The 20,730-nt window shown below is 46.2% G+C and overlaps 2 protein-coding genes across 2 annotated transcripts; both read left to right on the forward strand.

The window, feature by feature from the left end:
- The first annotated feature begins 7,820 nt into the window (after positions 1-7,820).
- Positions 7,821-11,798, forward strand: LOC138184576 (L-lactate dehydrogenase). Its single transcript, XM_069122682.1, has 7 exons — positions 7,821-7,986; positions 8,060-8,129; positions 8,330-8,476; positions 8,550-8,667; positions 10,699-11,212; positions 11,288-11,411; positions 11,594-11,798. The coding sequence occupies exons 2-7, from the start codon at positions 8,070-8,072 to the stop codon at positions 11,786-11,788; spliced, it is 1,158 nt and encodes a 385-aa protein (XP_068978783.1). The 5' UTR covers positions 7,821-7,986; positions 8,060-8,069; the 3' UTR covers positions 11,789-11,798.
- A 788-nt stretch (positions 11,799-12,586) lies between these two features.
- Positions 12,587-17,977, forward strand: LOC138183338 (L-lactate dehydrogenase A-like 6A). The gene is made up of 6 exons (XM_069120068.1): positions 12,587-12,975; positions 16,756-16,873; positions 16,968-17,141; positions 17,235-17,408; positions 17,485-17,726; positions 17,801-17,977. The coding sequence occupies exons 1-6, from the start codon at positions 12,814-12,816 to the stop codon at positions 17,975-17,977; spliced, it is 1,047 nt and encodes a 348-aa protein (XP_068976169.1). The 5' UTR covers positions 12,587-12,813.
- The last annotated feature ends 2,753 nt before the right edge of the window (positions 17,978-20,730 follow it).

The raw sequence follows: 20,730 nt of genomic DNA on the forward strand, positions 1-20,730 counted from the left end.
ACCCGAACCGAATACATACTCGCCACGCTCATATAAATGCAAAGTGGCTTTTAGAATAGGTTCGATGGCTTTGGAAGGGTATTGCCGAACGAATCTCCCAGTTTGTATCCAGGTTCGCTTCCGTGCGTTTGTTACGCGAAACGAGAAACCAGTAAAAAAACACAAATAAGGAGAAATCAATTTCGTATGCCCTTTCCGCTTGATTTAAAATTTTTATAATTTTTATATTTCACTGTAATTTCGTAAGATGGAAATAATTGTCGGAGCATCCTGTATAACTTAGCTGACCGCCACAAATAGCATAAGTCAGGGAATTAATTAAATTCATAAAAACGTTTCTTGTAATAGGTTCCCCTTAATTAAATCTCTTTGGAGGAATATAAGAGGCCGTCGTTGGAGGCCTTCCTTGACAAGTTTTCTAATTTACAACACATCCACTTCCATCGAACTTAAACTCTTCCGAGAAATCTCTCTGAATATAATCACTGATTTTACTCTCGTTGGAAAGGATACCATTGACATAATTTCTTGTAGCGAGCAGTCGCGATCCGGTTTCACCTGTTGCGGTAATCGCGCGTAGCATCGTAGCGATCGCCGAGTGAACGCGATGCTCGAATCTGTTAAACAAGACCAGGTGACTCGATTCTCGTTCACCGAGAAAATGGGCAACCGTTGATAATCACACGTTGAAACCTTTCGTAGTCGCGCGGCAGTTCGTAATTACGCGTAAAGGCATGTAAAGCACGGTCTTGTGCGGTGCGAGTACGATCATAAAAGCGAATCGAACGAGAGTGCGATACACTTTATATAGCTCGCGCGTAATCGCCGTCTTGTTTGTTGCGTTATTAGTCCCGGCGTTTCCTCGCAAGAAACCTGGTTTTCAACCTGGTTTTGCTTTAAATCACATCCATCGTCGTAAAAGAATCGAGCGTCGAACGAAACCAGACCAACGACCAAGGTTTCAGCACGATAAAATGCCCGAGGATGTATCATCAAGTGAATTGTTAGCGGAATGGCGTGGAAAAGGAGGAATGCGAGGTTCTCAAGGTTTTCGGATATTTTCCACTTGTCATCGCTCACCGTTCGCCCTTTGTTATTAGGCGCAGAAGCTCGTAAAGCACGTGAGCGTACTCGGTCGGAACGAGGGCGCATAATACGGGGCCCTACATAATTACCGCGTCGCGGGGAAGCTTTATGGCGGCGCGTTCGCCGAGTATTAATTTTCTTTCGCGCCGTGCTCGAAGCTGGTGCGAAGAAACACATCCTGGAAGCGAGAGAGGAGAAACGGCTGGTGCGGAGATGGATCGGAGAGGAAGGACGAATAAAAGCGAGAGAAACGAAGATGCTCGATGTTACAGAACGCGGTGGGTACCGCGACGGCGGCGCCGGCGAATACCGAGAGATACCCGAGTGTTCTCGCTCGCGCGATTTTATCAGCTCTCCTCCGTACATACACCTTCTTCGTTGCGCGCCGATCGTCCGTCTCACCGTCACCTCCTACCGCACTTTTCACCTTCCCTTCCTGCCTTTCTCGTTCCATCCTCCGCCTTCGCCATCGCGCGCCATATTCTCGAATCGCGGTATTAATTATCGCCACGAGAACACCATTGCAGTTCCTAGTCTTTCATCGGCTCGTTCGCCCCTGTCAGACACTTCTATCGCGCCAATTACCCGCGCCGTTCCGATGGAATCTAGATTCGTTCTGCTAACGACCGAGGCTACTCTTCTCTTAGCGACCAACGCTTTACGTCTTTATTCCAAGGAACGATCCTGCTGTGTTTCTACATTTCGCACGAAATCGTTTGACCTGGGAGGTCTCGACGAGGAAACGGACGCGAGATTACGGTCGTTTTGATATAAAGGAGGGGTGGTTCGAGGATAAGTTGCTAGATGACTATCGAGTCGAAATCAGTCCACTCGGTGATCAGATATAACCCGAGGAACAGCTGCACGTCTAAGCACTCTGAATCGTACGTGGATCGTTTAGAAACACCTGCCGCCCATTCCCTTGGTCTTCTATCATCGTTTTTAGCCAGAGCTATATAGAAGTCGAACTGGTGCATAATCAGCGCTCACCGAGTCTATTTACCTGTCCATTATGACGCTTTTATTAGCGCGTTCGGTTCGACGCCTTGTCTGGCCTTTAACGTACAGTTATTCTCATAAATAATGAGACTTGTTATTGCCACTCTGTTTGCTTTGCCATTGTAACGCCGCGCTTCTAGTCGTTTCGCTACAGCAGCCGTGACCGTGCAATTACTTCAGGAAATAAATTCATCCACTTCGGGCAGCGTTGCCGAGGACATAATCGAACCTAGGCGAAACGAGAGTCTCTCGGAGCTCGTTAAGCCTGTCGAACGTGAACGCTGTTACGCAACTCCTCTTGAATGCAAGCTACACGTGCGCATTTCTTGGGATATTGGAATATCGGGTTTCGAGCGATTTAATGTTAGAACTATCGGTAACCGGCCTATAAAATCTATACGAAAGAAATTAAAATGTTATAAAAATATATGAAAAAAAACTTAACGCAACGTCTTATCCATATGTATATTTTAGTATTATCGAAATCGCACCAATGTTATAGATCTATAAAATCACTACGAAAGATTTCAAGTTGATCATTTCGTGCATTCTGACAATTTCAACGTAGAATTGTTCCTTGACCCTATTCCGTTACCGTGCTAACTCTGAACGAACATTGCATCCTAGATTTCTCGCGATACCTTGAAAAGAGCCAAATATATTCCATTATATATGCGTATCGTTCATGATCAGTCCCGTTATCCCCAACATACGCAATCGCATTAAGACACCTCGTCTGAAAAGGCTGGTACAAACGAACGAGGACAAAAACGAGGCACAAAGACGGGCGACGCGTGTAGCATACGATCTTTGGACGGGGCGAAGAGGTGGGCCCGAGGTGCAAACTTCGTCATTGTCAAGGAACTGACACTCGGGGGTAGGCCGAAGAGAGCCAGGACCCTCGCCATTAATAATCTTAGCCCGAACGAAGAAACAAAGAGATGGATCGGGCAAGGGGTTGGCGAGAAGGAGGAACACGAGGGCATTTCTGTGCGTATACCACGCATCACGCCAGCACGTTTCGTTTAGTTGAGAGCGCGTATACGTGGTAGGTATTCGAGAGTGTATCCGATGCGTCCGATAGGGCGGGACACGGGCATAAACAATTGCGCATCGGCCTCGCCCCTTCCCGATACGGTGTAATAAAACGAGAGGTCTCTCTTCGCCGCCCTCCTCCACCCTCGTCGCACCCTCCACCCCTCGACCCCTACGATCTCTTGGAAGAGTCTCACCGCTCATCGAGGCCCTGGGGCCAGAAATATCGAAACGAACCACGTCGTCCGCGCGATATTTCAGCGAGCCACAGGGGTCGTCGGTGCTAGTCTCGACCTCCTACGACTGTGCTTCAAGGTCCCCGTCGCGGAGGAAGATCGAAAGAACGCGGACCGATTTTTAGTAACGAGGTAAACGTTGCAATTATGGCCGAACAACCGTCTGAATACGCGTCCGAGTTCTAGCCGAGGGATGCTCTTCGAAAAAGTCTCTGTGAGTGGATCTTACGATGTAGTTTTTTCTCCTCTGTCTCTGAGACAGACACGCGTGCACGTGCGGCGTCAGGGACGTTATCCGATTGGTCGTAACGGTTGCTTTTACGAAGTTGTTTCACTTTTGCATCGAGCTTCGACTGATGTATCTGATGTTATACAAGCGGTAGGTTGAGGTTTTTATGATGGCGGGTTTTTACGACTCGCGGTTTTTTCAAGTTTCACCGTGTTCTTGTAATTGGTAGTTTCTTCGTGATTCGTGGGCGGGAATGTTTATGACATGCGAGTTTACGTATTAAAATATTCGTAGCTTTGTTACGAGATTCTTTTTGAATTTACCTATATATCGAGAGTTGGGATGTTCCGCGCTATTGTTTAGTTTCTTCTCAAAAATTCGAAAAGAACTCGGAAAGAGTTCGAAGTAAAACGTTCGTAATTTATCCAAAATGGATCGAGGCAAACCCCGTTTCTACACACTTCATCTTACCATTTATCTACCATGCACTCGCCCTTAACGACTAAAGAGTAAAAATCGAGATAATAGAAGAACGAAGTTTGGTCACGATCACGAGATATTGTACTTAGGTAAGCGGCAAACTTCGAGTTTGGTTGCTTATTTGGGAGATGGTGACGGGTTTCTCCGGGTGGACCGGGTGCGGCCGTTTAATTCGAAGCCGAACCGGAGGCTGACCTAAAATAGAGGTACGATTTTAATTGGAATAAGTTCCGCGGAGCGTGCAAAAAAGTACAGAGAGCGTTCCTTCTGGCCGCTTCGGGCAAGTGGTCGGTCTCTCGCGCGCTCGCGTGCACGCGGTCCAGACGGACAAGCGGTCCGTGTCGGTTCTTGCGCCGGCGATTAAACCGAATCGCGGACCTGTCGCTTGCTAATTTATTAGGGCGCGTTACCGAGCAGAATACCCCGACCGGGACGGGGTGGTCGGGTGAATTAAATTCGTATTTCGCCGCGCAGGCGGCAGCAGGCGAAATTAGATTCGACGGAGATAAATCCGTGGTGGACGAACGAAGAGAAGTCGGGACGCGTTCACGCCGTAGTCAGTGCCGAGTAAATTGAGACATTCGCAATGGCGGCGTCGAAAGAAGATCGTATCGATGATTAATGTCCGTCGTGGTACCAACGCAACGGTTCGGTAAAAAGCGCGCAATTACACCGCATAACGCTTAATGACTCGATAAGTGGTACCGCGAAACGATACGTATTGTGATGCGGGATTATACATGCAGGCCCTCGTCCGGTCTCCGGCCGGTAATAACTGCAATTTCATCCGGTCTTAATCTTGCTTGGATCGTTTCAAACGGGGGAGGGAGGCATCGAAAAATCGTACCTCACTCGAGGCGCTAGCCATGGCGCGGCCTAGACGCGAGCAGCACTTCGAAACAAAAAGAGTCATCGCGCGAAGGGACCCGAAGAGAACGAAGGAAGAAAGATAGATTGGGCTCTCGCCGAAGAGAAGACTTTCCTCGAGTCGGATTAATACCGTGTCGGTGAAAAGCAAACCAAACGAGAGAGAAGGAGGAACGGAGAAAAGGGAAGGGAAGAAACGGTGATCGTTCTTCTCCGGCAGGCCGGACAATAGCAGCGCCGCGAAGTGTAGCGGACAAACAAATAGCCAATTAAAATTCCGGTTGCACGGCGAACATACTTGTATCAGCTGCAGTACTACCAAGCATTGTGCACCAGAGGCATGCGCGAGCCAGTGTCTGGATCGGTTGACTGGACCCGAGTACCAGAAGATCGGTTGCTTACGACCAACCTTCAAGGACTATCTCGAGAAGGCGAATCGTTTGCACCGTTCGCTCAGCTGAATCTTGCTCCGCGCTCCGAAGAGACATCGTTATCGACCGATCGCGCTTTTATCGCAGCCGATACCAGCTCTCCCGCTGTCACGTTTCGTGGAGATGGTTAATTAAAAAAGCGTTCGCTAGTTCCACGCCAATTAATCATAAGCGCCCGCGGCGATGCGCGGTTATTGTTGCTCACGATTCTTTCCTTTGCTTTCGTCTTCTTTTATTTTTCCGTGACTTTCTTTAAAGACGAACGCGATAAACGCGGATCGTGATTCTACACGTAGCTGGATCGTCAAGACAGACTGGAAATTAGCCATAGACGGTCGGTCGTTTCGTTAATTGGAACAGATAGATCCGCGATAGTAAATCAAGCGGCACAACGAACGTGATAACCGATAAAAGACTGACTTTTACGCTATCTTTGTTACTTGACCCAGCGCGATAAAATCGTGCGGATGATTAATTAAAGCGGGGAATTAATTATCTAGGTGCGGGTCGTTCCACTCCCGCTTGCCGCGCTTAACCATAAACATCCGACTTTAAATTACATTATTTCTGGCTGATCGTTTAATCGATAGACATCGATTTTAACTAGCATCACGAGCGATCCCGTGTATCGTTGACCTCGAAAGAAACACACAGTACGCATTATCCAATTACAATAATTCGTGATAACGGATCATTGGAAAATCCACGGCTGATCGTGGAAAGATAAAACTGTTACAGCACATTCTTATGTAAGAAACTCACTCGAAGTTATCAGATATCGGTACTGTCACACGGTGGACGATGGCGTTTAAAAAATAAAGAAAACATTTACAGAAATCGAGCTGCTCCGATATTCGTCGAATCGTCGGCAAGAACGAACGATTACTAAATTACAACGCGCCCTTAGATACGATCGCGGGCCCATAATTGCAGGACTATTCATACATTATTGGCTCGTATATTATTTGACGCGATTCAATAACTCTGAACCGGGACGTTCGATGTTATCTCTCCGTCGTTAAGCCGCATTCGCAATATCGATCGTCCCTGATGAATGGCCGCATTTAAGCCCGTCATTTTTCCCGGTGATTATTAACGTTAAAATTGAATGTGTCCGGAGTGTAGCAGCTACGGCAGCAGAAGCAACAGCAGCAGCGTAGCCTGGCGCTCCCTCGCGAGGACCACGTTCGAAAAAAAGCCACCAGCTCCTTCCTCTTCCTGTTCTTTTTCTTCGATTTCTTCTTCCTCCTCCTCTTTCTTTCTCCACCGAGAGGAAGATCCATCTTCGAATGTGTGTTAAGGTCCCGCGACGCTCCAACTACTGGGAACGCCTCGGCTGCCGCTGCTCCGAGCAAACAGGGGGCGTAATTTATCGAAGGGGTCCAAGGTAAATGAGAAAGCCTCGCGCCAAGAGTTCGGTCACTCTTTGTTCACCGGCGAATCGAGTCCACGCGAATTGCTCGCACGTGTAAACTGTACGCTTACGCGAGAAGTGTCTGATGAACTTCAGGTGTCGTCCGTTCCAAGTTGGAAGCGCGAGGATGTTGGATTAAGGAGGAGATTCTTGGTAGTGGACGATTGATTTATCGATTCATATTGTGTATCGTATCGATGTTTATCGTATTGAAATACCGTATGAATATATCGTATGAAATATCGTATGAAATGTACAAACCGAGTTGATCAACGTATCATAATTATTCGAGCCATTTAATTACTGCTGGATAAAATGAATTTCCGCTAATTGAATCTATTTATTTGGACATAAATACCGATTATATGAACGGAAAATCATACGCTGGAGAATCAATGTACTCCGGATATATAAACTTCAGCTACATGAACTGCTTGTCTCTTGACAAAATCATATAAATTCTAAGCCCTACTGTATACATAGCAATATGTTTTAATATTTAGAAACACGTAGATTTCTTTATTAGCTTAACTTTGACCATAATTTTACAGTACTTACTATTCCCTCAAAGTCGTAATTTTCATTAAGCACAAACATACGTTAAACCAGCCAGCATTCCAAATGGAATATACGTTGGTTAAAGATCGATAATAAAAAGCTGACGGCACAGCTTTTACAACCTGCCAATATACACCTATTCGAAACGTATCGCTGTTCGGTGCCGGTAAATAAAGACGCAGGGGGACCGTGGTTCCGCGATTGATGCACGAAAATAAGGTATTTTACATCGATGCGCGTGGGTATCGGGCAGAAATATATGAACAATCCGGCGCGATGTACCTGCGCTCCTGGGGCGACTACCTGCGGCTAATTTACAGCGAGGAGCGCGGATAACTTCCGTCGTTATTCTCTGTAGTTTCCCGCGCTCTTTCTCCACGAAGAGTTTCTCGTAACGGGGAGCACGATTAGTCTGAAATACCTGAGAGAGGGAGGCTCTGCTCGAACGTCGTTATTGCGTAGGTTGATCCGGATCTGCATAAGAACCAAACGGCGACCTTTCTCTACCTGCCGTTTTACCCTTCTGACCACGAGAACGTTAAGGAACAGCGACCACCTCGGCGATCTTGCGAATAACGATAACGTGGATGGAGTAGCTGGCAACTGGACTCGTGGAACGACTCTACTTGCACCCAATTAGCTGGCTCACCGGTAAATGCAAAGCTTATATTCGACCATCGAATCGCGCCAATGAAACAGGCGAATTAAACGCTTACGATTTCAGATCTTGCAAAATGGATGACGCGGAAGTTGCCAAGAGCGAAGCTGAAACGGAGAGGGAAGAATGCGAAGATGTAAGTCTCTGAATATGTTCCTTATAGAGTCTTTGATACAATGTGGTTGTTAATTCGACTTTATAAATAGAAATATAAGAAAATTTCAATTACAAGGATTATTTGTTAAAATTCACCTTGCTATCTACAATTATTTACACCGTCTCTTATTACGCTATTTTTACGTTGTTCGGGTTATTCAACTATAGATCTGGTTACAGGAAGAGCTGCCGATCACGACCACCACGAAGAACGCGTTGATAACGACCCAGCTTGGTCCCTGTGACGTTTATCCGCATCGCGTCAAAGTGTCCATCATCGGCGTAGGAAAGATTGGAATTGCCTGCGCTATCGCGATCTTGATGAGAGTTAGTATCAGTGCGGAGCGAGCCGCGCGGACCGCGACGCTCGATCAACCGTCTGATTCCCCGTGATTTTTAGAGAATGGCCAGCGAGGTCTGCCTGATCGATCACGACTCGAACAAGGCTTCCGCCGAGGCCGAGGATATTCAGCACGTTGGAGCTTTCCTGGGGTGTCCTCTAGTAACTGGCACATCAGGTACTTGACAGTCTCATATACGTATTACATATTATATGTATCTTAATCTGATTGATTTTGATGAATACTTTCATTGAAATTGAAATTGAATAACGAGGTACTCGTTCCTTGCTATTTCTTTTGCAATTGTTTTGAACAGTGTACTTCCTTTGGCCATCGGTAAAAAGAAAGTTGTAGGACTTATCGATCGATTTAGTTATTTTATCGTTTAAAAAAAATGAAATACTGACAGATAAAAATATACGATGTATAGTTTAACACTAAATCAGAGACACGAAGACGACGAAGACATCCAACATTTACACGCTTAAAACAGGAACAACTAACGAAACGAATAACTAACGTTTCACGTACATACTTCGATCGTCGCTTGTCTACTCGCTGCGGAAGAACCAGGAGTCGAAAGCTAATCCCTTGGCATGGTAATTTCTTCCGTGTGTCAGTGGACGTGCCATTGATAAATCCACCTTGCAACAGGTCGAATTCCAGAAACGCCGGATCGACGCGTCAAGAACTGACGATGCTTGGGGCGAGCATCGATCGCGATCGTTCGGCCCGATCCACGACTGCCGCTTTTAAAAGACGCTGTCGTCGCATCGACTTGTTCGTCAAGAGACCTTCTGTCAACGTGCAATGGGTTAGAAAGAACGGTCACCGTCCCGAAAGGGGGGAATGAATTTTCGGGACGACGAGCAGAGTTCCGAGATTCGGAACCTTCTCTCTTCTCCTGGCCCTGTCCTTTAATCTCGTTGCTCATCTACATCGCTGTGTGCTTACACGCAGGACGCTACAGCAAGCGTTTCCCCGAGCTTTTCACCAGCCAGCTCGTAAATTCCGTGCCACTCTTATTTATCTCGGCCGTGATCGACTCCACGATACATATTTTTTTTTCTCTCTCTTTTTTCGGTCCCCTTTCTCCGTTCTTAGCGCAGAGCGTCCTTCTGTCATCCGTGCGCGGCCTCCGGCAGTAAACGTGGCTCGCTCGTGAAAAAAAAATATACCACCTTGCTCCGGAATTCGGGAACAAAAGCTTGGCTCTCTCGCGGTCGTCCACGATGGAAACACCGTCTCGAGCTGGCAATTTACCGGTCTGACGACGCGACTTCGTGAGCCACGATTTGCAGCTACATGTGTTTCCAGTCGATTTCATTTTGTATTATTTCGCGGTCGTAAATCTTCGGCTTTGAATTTTAAACGGGATGTTTCGATCGAGTGGATCTGGTGTCTCTCAGTTGTCGTTTTTGCACAGTTTACTAGCGAATATACGCTGTAATCGTTGGTAAATTCGAATGCTCACGACGCTATGATGTGATGTTCTTGAAATATTCTACTCGCCAATTTTTACTTCCCATCCGTACACATAGTTTCCCTTTAATCTCGCCCGCATCCGAGAGTAGCAATTACCAGTACTACAAGTAGAACAGACTCGGCTTTTTACCGACTAATTTATCTCAAGCGTCATCTCTACGTAGCAACGAGTGTATCTCGGTTGCGCTACAAGGTCGCACCATGCATCGTGAAGGTGTTAGCTAAAATCAGTGCTTCTTATTTGTCTTGACCACGTTATGTCGTGTACTGTACGCGGTTATCGGCGCATCTCTACAGACAAAAGAGAGAATCCTCTCGGATACGAGAGAAAAGGTGCGTTCGATCCCTTCCAGCGTTTTGTATTCCAACAGCTTCCGATGGCTTTATTACCGAACGAGATATTTCCAGCGAGAGATTTCCAGAAAGGGATGCCCGACTTCTAACGATTCTTTCTTTGGTATTCTTATCTCGGCTAGGGTAGGACGTGTTTCGCATAAGCATTCGACGAATGCGCGTTAGCCGAATTTAAGACAGTTCTTCTTTGTGGTACAACCACTGTTTTCGACAGAATTCCACGATACTTGATCGGGGGAAAGTATGCGAGTAAGAATCTCGCCGGATAACGAGTGAGGAATTATTTCGAAAATGCACGTGGAAATTTGTCTGCATATGGCAAGAAAGTGCGTTATTACCTCAATAATTATCACGAATTTTTATTGACAGATTTCAGTATGGTGAAGGAATCCGCAGTGGTGATAATTTGCACTCGCGAAACCGCACCTGGTGAAAGCCCAAACGTAAGACACAATTTCAAGGTCTTCAAGAAAATCATACCTGCTGTAGCAAGATTCGCATGTAAGTCCGTCATCCTGGTCGTTACTCAGCCGACCGATGTGATGTCCTACATCGCCTGGAAACTATCAGGATTTCCTTCTAATCGCGTCCTTGGCATCGGTACACTGATAGACTGCGCGAGGTTTCAAGACTTCGTGAGCAGAAGATTAAACGTGGCGCGAAGTTCAGTTACTTGTATGGTGGTCGGAGCGCAAGGAGACATGGCTGGTATTTTATACTCAATAATGAACTATTATCGTATATTGGATCGTGTATCTTTTGTAGTTCCTATATGGTCGAGCATCCAAGTGGGTGGAATGAAGCTTCGGGATATAAATCCTAGAATAGGGGAACAAGACGACCCTGAGAAGTGGTACGAAATCTCGGAGAACGTAAAGAACGTGTGAGTGATCGTTACGGGCGAGATCGTTAAGGGGAACGAGATCGTTTAAACTCATTTTGCGCGGGCACGTTTCAGTGGCACACAACTGGAGGAGAAGAAAGGATCGTGTTGTTGGGGCGTTGCTGTCTCTACGGCGGAAATCGTCGATGCAATTGTTAGGAACACCAAAGTCGTGCTTCCGGCGTCAACGCACATTCTCGTGAGTCGAAATCCTCGCTTGCTACAAACTCCAAATTTTACGATGGCTATGAAAAGTATTTACGCATATCATTACTTCTCAACGAAACTTTTCTCTTGGCAAACTTTCGCAGAACATGTTCGTCGATGTATTACCAACTATCGAGTTACATATTTTTTAAAGAAAGAAAATATTGTCCACAGAGTTGCGCTCACGGTACGGACAAGGACGTGTACATGTCCGTGCCCTGTGTGATCGGTCGAGAGGGTGTGTACTGTACCGTGCGACAGAAGCTAAGCGAACAAGAGAAGTCAGCGGTGCAGACGTGTGCGGACAGTATTCGAAGTATACTGCGGGAATGCGGGATTCTCCAGGAGACAAACAACGAGACGGAGTAGCGAGGAACGAGCGAAGAGAAGAAGAGGGACGTGGTAGAGTAATCGCGAGACGGTGGACTGCGTGCTACCGGAAATTACGCAGCAAGGAGTGCGAGATCGAGACGAAGGATGTAGCGTTTTAGAAGGCGTCTTCATCAATAACAAACGCGCGCACCTGGCGACCGGTTCTCTGTACGGGTACATAATAAATGACAGTACAGGAATTGACTTTCTAGAAAACTATCGTGTCCCTCGCGAAAAACCGGTCGTTGGTGTAGTTTGTGTCCTATTATGAGCTATTCGTGGCGTTTGTCGATGGATCATCCGTGCGTTGATCACGAGATGCGACGTATCTCGATGGAAAGATGGAAAATGTATCTTAAACAGCCACACGCACGTAGTTGGGATTTATTGTAAATTACCATTGTTGTATTATAACTTCACGTTGTTCGCTGTTTCACTCGATGGAAGATCGAGGGCAGCTTTGGTATTTACTCAACGACCGTTCGAATATTTCCGGCAATAGAGTGGTGAACGAGGAAGGAAGGGTGGCTCATGCGGAGCGCAGTGTTCAATTAGCAATTTAATATTCGTGCTGGAGCCCGGTGCCACGAGCAATTGGATCTCAAGTGTCCGACGAAAAACTCTTCTCACGTGACCGGCAAAGCGGAAATTGAAATTCGCATACACGTTCGATAACGGCGTATCCCATCTGTGCCGATTCGACAGCTGTCCATCGATTTCGTACGTTCGTCATTACTTTGGGCTATAAAGGAATCGAAAGAGCAGTTTTCTGAAAAGACTGTATAATCTTTGTTCCTTTCTAATCGATCTCGATTTTATCGCGAATCAACGTTTCGCTCTGTGAATAGACAACTTCAGACTTAAAGAATGATGCAACGTTTGACTGTCACTTTCGTTGTTTAACTTAATGGAGATGAAATTTATAGAGTATTACAGAGATACTCCAGGTTACTGATCTAGTTTCGGTTCAATAGAATCCTCGGGATGTTACACCTGAGTCCTGAGTATCAGGTTCATTGAAGATGGCCGTACCCAAGAAGAAGTTACTCGATACCGTCTGGAACACCACGACGTTTTTGCTCACCAAGCAGCCGGAAGATTTCGTGGAGTGTCATCGCGTTAAAATCGTCATCGTCGGCAGCGGTTACACTGGTGTCGCCGTTGGAATCGCGATTCTCTTCAAGGTTCGTCGAATATTTTGTATCTCTAACCTATCCCTCTGACTGAATAAGCGAATAAATTTCCTATTACTTCATAGAAATATGAAAATTTAATAAATGGAAATCGTGGTCTTCGAACATTAAACATACGGTAAAGAAAATTAATAGAATTCGAGAGAAATTGGTGACCAAGCAACGAGTAAAACAGAAAAAGGATTAAGAAAAGAAGAAATCAAGCGGTTGCTCAAACACTCGAAAAGACCTTGCGACCATAAAAAGCATGATCGTCTATAAACAACATTTAAGCCCTCGCCAGTCCACCAGCGCGCGTGATTCGTGTTTGCCCATGGAGAATCATCGTTGCGGTAGCAAACCTACTAGATCTATATATTCTAGTGGTCGACAAAGGGCAAGGAGTCGGAGAAATACTTGGATACGCGTGTGTGCTCGTGTACGTGCATTCAAGCGAGGGACGAAGGCTGAATGTGGGATCGTTAGTGTGCCGGGATCAAATGGGATATTATGCAAATGATCCACGAAAGACCAGAAGAGGGAATTCGGCGACAAGAAAAGGCAGAGAGATTGGAACTTAAAAGCAGCGAGAACGAAGAAAGAATGAGGGAGGACGAGGAACGTGCTTCCCTTTGCTCGTTATCGGATCGTAACGCGAGCATTTACACGTCGGACGCCCCCGCAGGATCGTCGCGGCGCTGATTTATTCTAGTCGCCAGAGGAAGAAAGCTGAAATCCATACCTGTCTACGAGGACATCCAATCCTTATCGCATTCGCTGATCCAAGGGCCTCGTTTCTTCGTGCGTGCGCGGGTGGAGACCTTTACCTCCGTTTGTCCACGGAAGCGGTGGTTTAAACGAAATTGAAAAGTCCTCCCTCTTTGTCGATGCAAGGTCGAACGAATGACGCTGTCATTACGAATCGTTTCACTGTTCCCTAGAGTGTAACGTTTCATATTCTTCTCGTATAGCTAACGAGGGTGAGTCAGGTGGTTAACCCATTAAGAGCCAGCGTTGCGTTAACGCAACCTTTTCATTTACAATTTTGCCTTCAGTCGATTCACATTATTGAATTTTGTTTTTATGTGATTATGAGATGGAATTTGTACGACTTTACGTCACGTTTCTGCAATTCATATTGCGTTACTGTTCGGTCCTTGGCTCCTCGACGAATCAATGATTAATCAAAAGATCGACCCGAATTAAACATACATCACTGCGTGTGATAACTGCACGGACGTTGTTAGGTGAGAGAAAGGCTTGGGTAAAACGGGGTGAATCGTGGAAGGAGTGGCAGTCTGGTAATCGGAACGCTGGCATATTCCGGTAGGAGATAATGAACGTGGGCGACTAATTCCAGGTTTCGGTTTCCGTGGATCGTTACGAGGGCAAACAATGAAGGCCGCGCATGGTGAATGTCAGGGGCGGGTCTAAATGTCGTTATATTCCGCTCGTAGAGTAACAACGTTATACACGTTTACAATGTCCCTAATAGTGACCACGCTGTTCCCGTTTCCTACTATTTCAGTCTGTCATCAAGATCTATAATGATAGTTGCCGGGACGGGCACTCCTTTGGACGCTGCATTATAATTTTCCTTATGAAACCAAGTAATAAACGTTACTCGAAGATATTCTTAAGTGCCATCGAACTCATTAACGTCACCAGAAATGTTTGATACCACGGCAACGATGAACGAGGTGAATGGATCGAAGGGTAATATCGTATAACAAAGAAAATGATGAAAGAGAAGCAAGGAAGGCAAAGTGAGAAGGAATAAGAAGAAGTGGAGACAGTGAATCGTGCGGTTGTTCCGTCGGTCCTGGCTTGGCAGATCGCATCAACGAGATGATCGCGAGGTACCAGCGTTCCAGTACCATCTCCACGACTTACTGTCCACCTTACGAGCCCGCTACGCCCAACTCGCTCGGTAGTGCTTGCATAAGACGTTCATCTTCTTCTTGTTCTCGTCGCTTCCCAACCCGTTGTTACGTGTCATGTCCGTCGGGTCGCATTAAATCGTACAAACCATCTCACGGGTCGGTACTGATGGTGAAAAGTTTCCTGCTCGTGAAGCTATATTTCATTTCGAGTTACAGTTGTTACGATTCGGAGATTGAGAGAAAGTAAGTGAAATATGTACACAGTTCGATTATTCGCATATGATCGTAAGTTTAAATGGTTATGTTTACGAGTGGACTACATCGGCTAGAAAATAGGGTTGCATAATAAAATTAATTCAGCGGAAGCATAATAAAACCTGATCTGATGACGGATCGAGTGTCACTCCTTCGGTACCTTGCGACCTGTGATCAGCTGCGCTTCTCTGAAGCGGAATCGACGAGGGTAGCCAAGAGTAAAGCGCTGACTGGCCTAGGTAACTAGAACCGCATGAGAGACTGCAGGAGAAGTAGGAAAGGATCGGCGATCGGTTTTACTCGATCGAATGCAAATTACACGACGCAGGTCGTTTCACCGGAATCGTTAATGCGTTCGTAGCGATCCTCGTCTCGGTTGTCTCGTGCGTTCGCTCCCTTTCTCGCTGTTGTCCACGGTCATGCGTCATTAAAAATCTCGTTACAAAACACACACGGCGGAGGAGGGTTTTTGTGAGTTAATTACCGCTCAATATCGTCGCACGATACGTGTGGGTATTACACGAGGGATAGGAAGAGGAAAAAGAGAAAGGAGAAAAAAAAGAGGAGGAAAGAAGGCATAAGGGAGGAACACCGACGAGCTGGCGAGGAAACTTCATCAGCTGCGATATTATGCATGCTGCGGAAGTCATGCTTGATGAAGTATGGTGATTAAGCGGTGTACAATAACAGATTGGAAGCACAAGGGCGTAACGTAATATATTAAGAAGCCGTTTCTGTTGGTAGCCGCGGGTTTGTCTTAACGTGTGAAAGCACCATCTGTCAGAGAAAAATGTGTCCATCTGCTGGCGCGGAAACGAAAGCGGACGAAGCGTGCACCGCGGTATACGGTTCGGCTATTTGCTACGAAAACGTGTGTGCTCGTCGCACACCGATACCCTATTATTCAACCGGACGAATTAGACCGTGATTAAGAGAAATTACCGAGTTAAAAACGCGCAGCGATTGATGCCCGAGGTGTCGCTGAAAAAATTTCTACACGAAATTATAGACGTTAGACGATAGAGGAACATCAATTACCAAGAGGAAACGAGATTTTGACAAATACGTAATCGCCCCGGGGAACGTTCCTGATGCACGATCAATTATTTCAGCCGCGTTCCTTCGACGTTCGAAGCATCTAATAGCTCTTTCTTTGGACGAAGAATCGGTGCAATAGAAGAATTATCACAATACGAGGAGGAAGCTTAACGGGAGCTTTCTTTACTATTCATCCAGTCAGACCGACGAATATCGCTCGATCAAGACGTTCCGAGCAAAAACTAGCGATGCAATCTGCTAAACCCCAAAGATAATTACCAGGACAACGTGAAAAATCTCAAATTCCATCAAATTCGTGTTACGTAACATCAGCAAAAGGGAAGACTAGTGATCGAGCGAACGCCGACAAAGTGGTCCTCTCCTCTCACGGAATAGTCCGGTCTCGCTCGAACGAAGAGATGATCAGACCCTAACGATCCTTCGCATTAAGGGATCGCTCGAATGGCGCGATCGATCGCGCGCGCGACCACGTACTCTTAATGCGATTCCCGGGGGTCTTGATTGCGTAACGATTTCGAGTGCGTAATAACTCCCGGCCGTTGGCTAGTTCCTGTTAATTACTCTTTATAATCCCCGGTTCTGTTGCTCGTTGCAGCGTCTCGCCTCGGAGGTGGTGTTCATAGACGCGGACGAGGAATTGGCGAAAGCAGAGGCGGAAGACATCAGCCACGCGGCGGCGTTTCTCGGCAACCCGAAGATCGTCGGTACCAAAGGTGAAAATAAATTTCATCTTTCAGCCGTTTTTGTGTCCGAGAGATTGTTAATAAAGAAAATCGCGATGATTTATCAACCGTGGGACCATCGCAGATTATTCCATGGCTAGAGATGCGACGGTCTGCGTGATCACCGTGGGGGATAGAGCTACGAGCGACGATGACGAAGGCACTTTGATGGATCAGAATTTGAATATTTTTAAAGACGTTATCCCGAAGGTCTGCAAATATGCACCAAACAGCATACTTTTAATCGTGACGGCGCCAGGTATAGGCTATCAGGCTTCGTAGTTGCACTTTACATTTTTTAATATCGATGCATGCACGTGGTGTGGTATAACGACGTTACGTCGTGTTTCAGTGGACATACTGTCGTATGCAGCCATGAAGCTCTCAGGCTTCCCACCGCACCGTGTGATGGGGTTGGGCACATTTTTGGATAGCTGTAGGTTTCAGTACTTCATCGCGCAGAAGCTTGGAATTTCGGCAAACTCGGTGCAGGCCTCTATAATTTGTGAAAACGGACCCACGTCTGGTAATAAGCGTACCGTATTCTATCACTGTTACGTTTAATCGTTTCTGAAAGTGCGTTAAACGTTGACACCGAACAGTACCCATCTGGTCCGCCGTGACAGTCATGGGCATTAAACTGAAAGACATCAACAAAGATATCGGTACTAAATCGGATCCAGAATCGTGGGGTGAACTACATACAAAAGTAATCGAATCCGATAAAGATCTTATCACAAGGAAAGGATATCGCTGTTGGGGTACTGGTATTTGTGCGGCGGAAGTCGTAGATGCCATCGTGCGAAATACTTGTATTTGCATGACGGTATCTACCTACTTAAAGGTAACGATTTAATCCTTACTTCTACTTTCTTCTTCCGTTTTAACGCGTGATAATTAGTTATCAATCTTTTCCAGGGTTGTAGACACGGCCTGGAGAAAGATGTCTACATGTCACTGCCCTGCATAGTCGGAAGAAATGGCATACAAACGCTTCTTCGTCATCCGTACACGCCGGAGGAGCAAGAACTTACGGAGGCCTCGTGCAGAGCCATTTACGAGACTCAAAAATCAATTCTTCATACTTTGGAGTGAATCTTTACGATCTCACCAAGTACAAACGTTTTCATCACTTTCGTCGACTCGTGCATTCGTTGGGAAGTCCATAATTCTAAAAGTTCACTCGTGACGCGAAAGAACAATGTTGTATTGATTAAATTACACAAAAACCAGCAGCGAGATGAGATTTCGGTGGCAGAATCCATGCTTAAGAAGCACAGCCAGTTTGTTTTACAAACCGAATTTCTTTTCTTTTTCTTCGGCAACCGATGAATAGGGGAGGCGCTATAAATTGCACGCGCACGCCACTCGGCCGATTTCGGCCAATTTGCCAAGATTAATGTAGACCAGGGATAATTAATTGGCGGACGTACGAAGCGGTTAACCGTTCCGCCACCGGCGACCGGTCGTGATAAAACGATCGCTATTACAAACACAAAGAACGCCAGTTTCGAAGACGCGATGGTCAACGATACAGCAATCTGTTATAAAATTCGCTTTCACCGATACCGGTCTTTTGTCTTTGTCAGCAGCGGTATTAGTCAACAAGTTCTCGCGTCGACGATTCTCGACGCTACCGTCGAACCCCACAATTCGATAAAGTCGTTTCCAAAGGGATAAAGATACCCGTGTTCAATAACGAATCCGACAACGGTTCCTACTTACGCTACGGACTGCCAGAAGAAGAAATTTATTCATGGAATTCAGCGAAGCATCGTTGTCGTCGGTATAAGCTTCGTACGAAATAATCGACGGTGATTCATTACCTCGATTACAGAGTCGAAATTTCGTCGAGCAAACCGGCCAACTGCGGTGGAAAAAGCGCGTGAAACAGAGACGCGATCGTGGCAATGCCGATGCCTGCTGCTTTTAATGGCTGTTCATCCTCTTTCTGGATTCATATTCTCGAAATGAGCAAGGAACCGTATAGCGAAGAGAGGCTTATAATGTAAACGCGGCTCGTTGTCGTCGCGACGACCAACCACTAGCAAATTCTTCGTCGTTCTCTCGCAACAGGAGCACGGGGACACACCGGTGATTCATTATACATGCTAACGAATGTGCGTTACGAGAGAGAGGAAAAATGAGAAGGAAAGAGAGGCTACGAGGGGTTTCCTGCGGCTGGAAGCCACACCAATAACGACGGGGAGTACGGCAACGTCTTCATCTCCGACGCACCGGCTTCTTCTCAGGCGAAGCCGTTTTTCTGTATTATCTCGATGACGAGTCTCGAGCACGTAATTTATATCGCGAACCTAATAACACGATTCTGTTCCTCTATGTTTCCTCTTGTCAACATCAAGTCGTCTATTTCCCTACCTTTCGTCTACCATCGCTAATCATCGTTATCATTCAGTTTCTTGTTCGAAGTGTATAAAAATGAAACAAATATGGAATATATTCCTCTATAAACTTTCCAATCAGCAACGTTTGGGAAGTAATTTGGCGAGGGAAATTCATAATCCTCTCTGTGTCGGAATACGAGCGAAAAAGAAGGAGGATCCCGAGGACATCGTTCACCAGCGAAACACCGCGGTAGGTACTACTAATTACTGTACTTTTTATTTCGCTCCGACATAATGCCCCGCCGGTTCGAGCAGCGGGTTCGGTTCACCATGAGCGGAGGTGGCCCGGCCGCCGCGTCACAAGGAGAAAAAGGAACACGTGTAGGAGTAAAAAGGAAGAACGAACGGAGAGTGGCCAGAGGCCGATGGAACACTGTCTGGCTCCCCTCTTGTAGTGCAATATCCGATGCGTTCGGATCATTTATGCAGCGATCACGACACGTATGCAAGCACGGCAGATCTTAAAGCATTCGGTCGACGTCGTAAAACCGCAGCGGTACACGACGGAGCGTGGGGGCCAGGTCGGTCCTTGATTGAGTTACGATTTAATTAGTCCGTGCGGCCAATCAGTAATTAAGATATCCGCTAATCAACGGACCCAAGAGCACCTCCGATCTCTTCACCCCTGACGTGCATTAGCAGAGGGAACTTTTCTCTGCTCCCCTCCCGTCTCGATGCGTACTTCCATCTTCGTCCTTCGTTCTTCTTCTGCTTTCTTTCCACACTTTTTACTACCTTATCCTTCCTGGTTCCCGGTCCATTGCCAAACCCGTGAATCAATCGACCGGACAGTTCGGCCGCCCGCAGGATTCTACGCGCGTGACTAATCTCCTCGTAAAAAACAAGGGATCTAAATCGATAGCTGGACAAAAAGTTGATAGCTTCGGGAAATGGTAACGAAAATTTGGTTCTTGCTGAGAACTTAGACTTCTGATGTTTAGTTCGTTTATGTTCTGAATACATTTTCTGAGAATCATGATACTTATGAGTTTTGTTTCTTTTGAGACAAGTTTGGTTGTATTTTCTCTCTGCTTTGGTGTATTGAAAGCTCTGCAGTAATAAGGCGCGTTGATTCTGTTGACTGTACAAGAAAAGCCAATTACGTCACGTGTCTATTACCTGACATTTATGCAAAATAAATAAAGATATATGCGTAGTTGCATGTCTAAAAATATAGCACGTAATATAACCACTTCCTTCGCATCCAGTCAAATGTCTCACGGGCCAACTTTTGCTCGGATTTGTGGATAAGATATGTCACGTCTCGGTGAAAAACACGCAAGATATCTCGTCCAAGCCATCGCGAGGTTTCTCGTTCATAAACGTGAAAGGATTAATGGATAGGCCAGGCTAGCTAACGATACAGAAGCATAGCGTATGCTAATACATATAAGATTAATATACTGTCAATGGAGAAGAATATAAGATGGTTAGGTTCCAATA

This window comes from Bombus flavifrons, chromosome 1, assembly GCF_040668555.2.
Source record: "Bombus flavifrons isolate JBK064 chromosome 1, iyBomFlav1_principal, whole genome shotgun sequence".
Taxonomy (NCBI): domain Eukaryota; kingdom Metazoa; phylum Arthropoda; class Insecta; order Hymenoptera; family Apidae; genus Bombus; species Bombus flavifrons.

Coding starts and splice junctions, on each gene's coding strand:
- LOC138183338 (XM_069120068.1), top strand. CDS start 12,814: ATGGCCGTACCCAAGAAGAAGTTACTCGATACCGTCTGGAACACCACG. Junction 12,976..16,755: donor GAATCGCGATTCTCTTCAAG/GTTCGTCGAATA, acceptor TGCTCGTTGCAG/CGTCTCGCCTCGGAGGTGGT. Junction 16,874..16,967: donor GAAGATCGTCGGTACCAAAG/GTGAAAATAAAT, acceptor GGACCATCGCAG/ATTATTCCATGGCTAGAGAT.
- LOC138184576 (XM_069122682.1), top strand. CDS start 8,070: ATGGATGACGCGGAAGTTGCCAAGAGCGAAGCTGAAACGGAGAGGGAA. Junction 8,668..10,698: donor TCTAGTAACTGGCACATCAG/GTACTTGACAGT, acceptor TTTTATTGACAG/ATTTCAGTATGGTGAAGGAA. Junction 11,213..11,287: donor TCGGAGAACGTAAAGAACGT/GTGAGTGATCGT, acceptor GGCACGTTTCAG/TGGCACACAACTGGAGGAGA.